The sequence below is a fragment of the Lichenostomus cassidix genome, chromosome 15, assembly GCF_008360975.1.
Source record: "Lichenostomus cassidix isolate B80296 chromosome 15, HeHo_3.0, whole genome shotgun sequence".
Lineage (NCBI taxonomy): Eukaryota > Metazoa > Chordata > Aves > Passeriformes > Meliphagidae > Lichenostomus > Lichenostomus cassidix.
This window is the reverse complement of record NC_139496.1, coordinates 13,545,707-13,553,026: the sequence shown is the minus strand read 5'-3', so window position 1 is coordinate 13,553,026 and position 7,320 is coordinate 13,545,707. Positions and strand designations below refer to the sequence as shown.

General features: G+C 46.7%; 1 protein-coding gene across 6 annotated transcripts in view; it reads right to left on the bottom strand.

Annotated features, from left to right (window-relative positions):
* Positions 1-1,260: 1,260 nt before the first annotated feature.
* MORC2 (MORC family CW-type zinc finger 2) overlaps positions 1,261-7,320 on the bottom strand; it is a 31,661-nt gene continuing 25,601 nt past the window's right edge. For all 6 annotated transcript variants that reach the window (XM_085076331.1, XM_085076327.1, XM_085076328.1 and 3 more), the window contains 3 exons: positions 7,172-7,251; positions 2,256-2,338; positions 1,261-1,379 (listed from right to left, as the gene is read on the bottom strand). In XM_085076331.1, the coding sequence (XP_084932457.1) occupies positions 1,290-1,379; positions 2,256-2,338; positions 7,172-7,251 (253 nt within the window). In that variant the 3' untranslated portion in view covers positions 1,261-1,289. The remainder of the gene's footprint in view (positions 1,380-2,255; positions 2,339-7,171; positions 7,252-7,320) is intronic.

Here is a 7,320-nt window from a genome sequence, read left to right as displayed (position 1 = left end):
AATGAAGTGGTAGGTCAAAAACCAGAGATATCATTACTAGGAATTTAGTACCCGTCCTATTGTCTGGATTCAGATCCCACCTGATCCTAAACACAGCCTTTGGAAACCAGAAAGTGCTTCTTTCACTGATGAGTGAAAGAAGCAGCAGAAAACTGTCCTAGAACATCCTCTGTAACTCAAGAATTTTCCAAAAGACTACAGGAATTGATTAGTACAGAAGTTATCCTATTATACACATTTTTCAGGATTTTTTTCTGTTTTCTGTATGAAGTACAATGTTGTGGAAAAGCATGATCCTCTGAACTGCTTTTGATCACCAGTTATAAATGCAGGGACACAGGGAAAGCCACATACCTGTCCAGAGCTTTTTTTGCTAGTCAGCTTATTAACAGGAAAAAGTATTTTGCCCATGGGCAGGAAGGGCAGAAGACTATCCACAAAATTTTTTGTTACACACTAATGTCACCAAACCCAAGAATTAAAGGACAAGCTGTACATGGAAAAGTACATGGAAGTTGAAGAAAACAGCTTCTCTCACAAGCTTCTATATACTTCAGATCCTAGCTCTGGCACTTTTACATTAAAGCCAAATTTATTTATTTATTTTTAGCATCTTAAGATGCATTAGATCTATCTCTGGCAACAAGTCTGGGATAGTTCTGACTTAGGCAGCCATATAAATGAGCATGCACACAGAAGGGTGGGAATGGAAACATGCTGTATCCAAATCCCCAACTTCTTCAGAATCAGCATTTGTTTTAAGAGCATTCGTTTCTGGTTATCACCTCATCCGAGAAATGCAAAACAAACATTTATGAAGAGTGAAATATTCCCGTGAGTACAGCAAAAGCCAAAGTTTGCAACCAGAGCTAAGATGGAAAATGCCTTGGAATTTCACAGCACTGACTACACCAAAACTCAGCCCATTTTTAGAAAGCATCCCTAAAATTCTTGTAACTTGCAAACGTTTGTTCATCAGCCTGAACTTTATTTTATTTTAGGTGAAAAAGCAAAAGAATGAAAGAAGCTGATGTGGAAACGAGGTAAACATCTACAGCAAACAACCCAATGCAGAGACCCACATGTCTTTCAGCAGGTACGAGGGGAATAGCAGAGGTAACCTGAGCAGAGAATAGTGACCCAGCTGCTCAGTTTAACAGCCAAGACACAGAAGATGCCCATGGATATTTAAGCTTTGAGCTGAATGAAACACACATGCAAAGCAGGAGAGACATATGAGCACCTGGAGCAAACAGCCTAGGAACTCCAGAGTTTGGAAGTCCCTGCACTCACCGCTGCTTTGCATCCTTAATCCTTTTCTTGACATCAGCCTCCCGCCGCAGGGTGATGGCTGAGTTCTGGACCTGACGCAGTGTCACCTGCAAACACGCATTGCACAGTCAAGCTGGGAAATTAATAAATTCACTCAATTTATGATTTTCTCCTCTTTCAGGAAGAACTGAGAAATGTTTTAAATGTAAATAATTCACAGGGTGGACTCACAGGTAGAGGGCGACAAACAGTGTGACTCCACATGTAGGGCAGCATTTATGCTAGGCTGTTCAAACAGCTACACAGTTGTTTGGAGGAAAATGTCTAAATGTAATAAAGGACCAAAGAAACTGAAACCAGTGGCAATGGGGCACAAGGAAACATCCAGGGCACTTGGATACTCTTGCTTCCACCACATATCAATAGAAAGCCCAGTGATTTTAAATTTGTGTTACTTGCTGAACCTCCTGGTGTCCCTGCCAGCCCTCCTCCCACACCCTGTCACCAGAGATCAGCCCTGCCCCACTCAAAGCCATAGTCCCACTGGAAGGAAGCAAAGAGCCCCTCTCCAAAAACCCCTGCCCAAATGCCTCAGAGTTGGCTGCACAGGCAGCAGGGAACAGCCAAAAAGCCCATAGCTCTAGTCCTGTTCCCCAGGCCACTTCCACAGAGGCTGTCAGCAAACAGCATCTGGAGTCTGAAGGTCATCTTCTCACACAGGACCTATTTGGGGTGTAGGCAGGGGAATGCCAGCACACTTCCCACTTGGGCTGGACACCATATGAAGATGGTGAAACACATGCAGTGGTGATGAGACCATGGAGATGCCCAAATGCTGCTGGAAGTTCACTGCTGAGTGGAGTCAGTGCTTAACCAGCACATGGGGTGCTGCCATGGGATACTGCCCAGTCAGCATCACTCCACTACCAGTGCTCCGAACTGGTGCCCAAAACACAACATGCTGCCAAAAGCAAAAAGCTCACCCTGGATTCCCGCGTGAGATCCCCTCCAAGGCGCAGCTCGAGGGCACGGGCTTTGCTCTCTGCCTCACGAGCCTTCTCTTCCGCTGAAACATACAGGGACAAAGATGATGTCAGCCATTTGGTACAGACAGACATCATCAGGCATTCACCCAAGGAGAGCAATTCCAGAGAGCCTTTGCTGCACTGATGTGTACAAGGGTACAAATGGAACACAAAAAGGTACAAAAATCAAACCTCACATGAGAGTGCCCCACTGACATGGCATCTTAAACATTCTCAGAGGTCACAGTCCACACTGGCACAATAGCAGAGATAAACTGCAAAAGCATGTTTGAAGGAATGATCTGTGAGGAAGTCAACAAGGAACTGGAAAGTGTAAGGATGCCAGTTGCCCTGCCTGCTCTACCTGGTAATGGGATTCAGAGAAAGGCTCTCACAAAACTAGGACTAAGTTCAAGCTTGAAAAGGAGTTCCAAAGAGGTTATTTTCTTGCAGAGATTAAGGGAAAGGACTACTCTCAGAAACACTTTTATCTCTGATAATTGCTAAATTTTGCCTGGAAAAAAGACAGATCTTTGCTACACATTAAATAGGACCCAGCATTCTGAATACAGACCCTGCATGAGATCCTTGCATGCAAGAAACTTACCACGTAAAAGAAACTCCCCTTTTTGCCTCTCTCCTAGACAAACAGGAATGCTGACAATAGGCACACACCACCCTTGTTATTACTTAAGATTCATTCAATAAACCTACTTTTCCACAAGAATGGACTGAGAGCAGCCCTGAGCAGAAGGACTTGGGGGTGCTGATGGGTGAGGGCTGGCAGTACCCTAGCTGTTAACATTAGCCCCTAGAAACTACCCATGCCCTGGAATGATCCCATAGTGTGGGCAACAAGGGAGTGGGGGATTCTGCCCCTCTGCCCCGCTCAGGTGATACCCCACCTGCAAAGCTGCCTCCAGCCCTGGGGCCCAGCACAGGAAGGACATGGAGCTGCTGCTGGAGCCAGTCCAGAGGAGGCTGGAGCACCTCTGCTCTGGAAACAGGCTGGGAGAGCTGGGAGTGTTCAGGCTGGTGAAGGCTCCAGGGAGACCTTAGACAAAATGAGCTTTAAGGTACCTTCCAATCCAAGTCATCCTGTGATTCTGTGATTTGGAAATACAACAGGTGCATGCTGAGGGATGGTGTAGCTCACACCACGACGAACAAGACCTGGACCCCCACAGCTGGGGGTGCAGCAGCCTGGTTAGAGCACACCCAAAATCCATCTCCCTCCCTGCTCTCCTCACAGGTAGATAAACTGTGGCTGTGAGACATCCAAAACAAGGAAACACACCAATGGAGAAGCGACCTTGCTCAAGATTTACATAGGACAAGGTAAGCAAGAAGATGACAGGCTAGCAATTGGCTCCTAGGGATTACCAACATCTCTCCAAAAAGGAACACTCAGTTATCAGCCAGAAGGAAACCAGAGTCTGTAGCCAGTCAGTTCACTTAGACCACTAAAACAGAAATCTCTTTTCATTTCTATGCAGTGTCCCATTGGAGTTTTGTTCCCTTCATTCTCATAGCAGCATGCTCTGTGGTTCACAGCTGCTGACCAAGGACAGTGCTGTGTGACTGGCCATCATCAAGAGACAGCCTGGCTAAATTAAGCCAATGGGAGGCTGGAAGCTGCTTAAAGCACTTGGTCCCCTTCAATCAGAGCTTGTAGGGAAGTTGCTGGTGGGCTAAATATATGTGTAGCTAGTGGAAAGAACACAGTGGTAACCCAGAAGGGCACAGGTCAAACCTGCTCCACTAACGCAGTGACAACCGAGATAGCTGACAGGGACTGATTCAGTTACAGGGCTGAGGAACTGAGGGGTAAAGATGCATGTCCTATGCAGGACACCGAGCACACAGTAGCTGGAACCAGCATACACTTCTTTCCAGGGGACAACAGGCACAGGGACAACAGGCACAGTGTACCCACGGCACTGCCAAGCACGTCACTGAACACACCAAAATACTCTGAAATAATAGCTAGAGCAGCACAGAGCTGTTAGCTTCCAGTACTGGGCATCTGCACGATTCCTCACCTCTGCTTTCCAAACTCTGGAAGCAGATTTCCAGAAGCCAGGCAATGGCAGTGCTGAGGCGCCTCAGTGCATTGCTCAGTCTTGATTCAGAAGAACACAGAAAGCAGCTGATGGTCCTTCAGAGCCACTTTGCCCAGAAATGGCACCTTTTTCCTAAGTCCACCCACTCACTTAGGGATCTGGATACTACAGCTTATCACATAAGGCAGGAAATTAGCTCCTGGGGAATGAAAAGTGGCTTTTCCTCATCTTAAATATTTTTATGTCTTCACTCCTGAGCCATGGCTCTTTTTAGATATGCCAAAGCCATGTCACCAAAAGTCACTGCTGCTCATGCATCTTCCCCCTCCAGATATTTTCTGCTTATTCTGTTTTGATTCCACAAGCTCATAAGCTACTTTAAGGGACTTGGCAATATCTCAGTCTGACTGATTCCAATGCATTCCTTGCAGGCAGGCATCTCTGGCATTCTGAAACTGCTGTTTGCTCAGCTGAGACCCACCATTTCTCACAATGCACTCTTGTGTTTGAGAGAGCAAACTGCACATCATTCCTGGGTGAGGATACCTCTGGAGAGCTGGAGGCCATGAGAAATAAAAGGTTTCTACCAGCAGGAGGACAAGAAAGCTTGGTGCTGCAGATGAAATCTATTTTCCGACAAGCAAATGCCACTGAGATGTATGCCGCTGAGGATAATGCCCTGAGCATGTTTGAGTCCTGGAAGCTCCATCCTGCAGTGACCCAATCTTGCAGTGACCCAATCTTGCAGTAAGTCAGAGGTCAGCTGGGAGTTTCTCCCACAGTGTCCTAAGCCCTTTGCTCAGCACCCTCTTTGCCCCAGAGGTACCAGGCCACTTCAGTGATCCCTGTACTCCCTGAGGCACTGGGTTGGTTTGGTGATCCCTGCACTCTGGAGGCACTGGGCTGGTTCACAGAATCACAGAATCAATTAGGTTGGAAAAGACCTCTGAGATCACGGAGTCCAACCTGTGACCAACACCACCATGTCAACCAGACCATGGCACTAAGTGCCACATCCAGTCCTTCCTTAAACAACTCCAGGGATGGTGACTCCACCACCTCCCTGAGCAGTCCATTCCAGTATCTAATGACCCCTTATGTAGAAGAAATTAATCCTAATGTCCAACTTAAACCTCTCCTGGCACAGCTTCAGACTATGTCTTCTCATCCTGTGACTACTTGCGTGGGAGCAGAGACCTACCCACGCCTGGCTACAGCCTGGTTTCAGGTAGCTTCATCTGAGCTTCCCTCTCTCTAAGCTAAACAACCCCAATTCTCTCAGCCTCTCCTCATAGGATATGTACTCTAGAACCTTCACCAGCTCCATTACCCTTCTCTGGACTCACTTGTAACACCTCAATGTCCTTGAAATAAGGGGCCCAGAACTGGGCACAGTACTCGAGGCGTGGCCTCAACAGTGCTGAGTACTGGGGGGGGGTGGGGGGGAAGAATTACTTCCCTGGTCCTACTGGCCACACTATTTCTAGCACAGGCCAGGATGCCATTGGCCTTTTTGGCCACCTGGACACACTGCAGGTTCAGCGATCCCTGCACACTTAGAAGGACCAGGCTGGTTTGGTGATGGAAATGTGTGACATTTTGTGCCAATGGACCTGTTCTCAGCACTGGAATACCAATGGGCAACATTTTTCAGTGCAAGACACTAAAACTCCAATTTTAAGTGTCATGAAAGCCTCAAAAACTGCTTCAGGGAAGAAGCCTCTCTAAATCCTGCTCTTTGCATCTTCTTGAAAAGCAGTGTGTGCTTTTCAAGTGTGTGCTCAAGACCTGCCCCAGCTATAGGACTCAGTCTAAAAATCAATTCACCATTGAGGCACACAGTAAAATCTGCTTAAGCTTCATCTTATCAAGTCTATCTTGCCAGGCTGTACTTCCTAAAGGAGGAACAGGGAACACAGCAATTCACACCATTTCACTCTGCTGCTTTGCTTTGGGGCAGGGTCACAGTCACACTGCCCTCTGTGATGCAGCACAGGCTGAATGTGGCACCATCCCTTGGGCATCTGACCCGCAGCCACACACAGATGCGCCTAAAGCAGCTCTGACACAGGGACACAGGACACATGCCTCCAAGTGATTTATGGAGTTGATTTATGAAACCTACCAGAAGATACAGATACATATAGATCACTTACAACTTCCAAGATTCTTCCTTCACTAGAGCATCAAGTGTTAGGGAGGGACACTGCTTTGTGTGTTAAATTTCTGGAGATTTAATGCAGTTATAATCCAGTTTAATGCTGTATTTATATGCTTGTGTGATTCTATACACAGAATATCCAGTAATGACAAACTGAGTTTTCCCTGAGGGTTACAGGACTTAACAGGAAAGGAAGACTAGATGGGCAAAAGTTATGCCTGAAAAGTTTAAAACCAAACAAAACAGGGCTCCCTTGTATACCCAGACCAATCCCTTTACATCAAGTGACAGAATAAAAATCTCCTTTTTTAGCTGCCTTAACAAGAAAGGTGCAGAACGAGAACGCAACCAAAAGCTCATGACATGTTAAAGGTGAGAGAAGAACTGCAGGTGACAGGGCTCAGCCAGACTTCTGCTGGAGTAAGGGCAAACAGCTGGGACTCCAAGGGTTATCCTGTACATCTGCTGCTCAGATGAAATGGTCTCTGGGTAGGTCGGTATCATCTATAGCTGCTGCAATAATTCAGTTCCTTAGCAATCCAAATGATCCCAGAGGCAAGCAATCCCAAGTCACACCCAGCAAGTGTTCAGTCCTCCCTTTAGCAACGGCTGAATGAGGCCACATGCACACCCTGAGTGTGCACACTCACCTATCCTTGCCATGTGCTCTGCTTTCTTCACCTCTTGCTCTGCACGGGTCTTGAAACGGTTTGAAGTGTATTTGTACATCCTGTGATGATCAAAATTTATTAATCAGCAAACTCAGAAGTAAGGTCAAACCAAGATTTCATCACTGCGA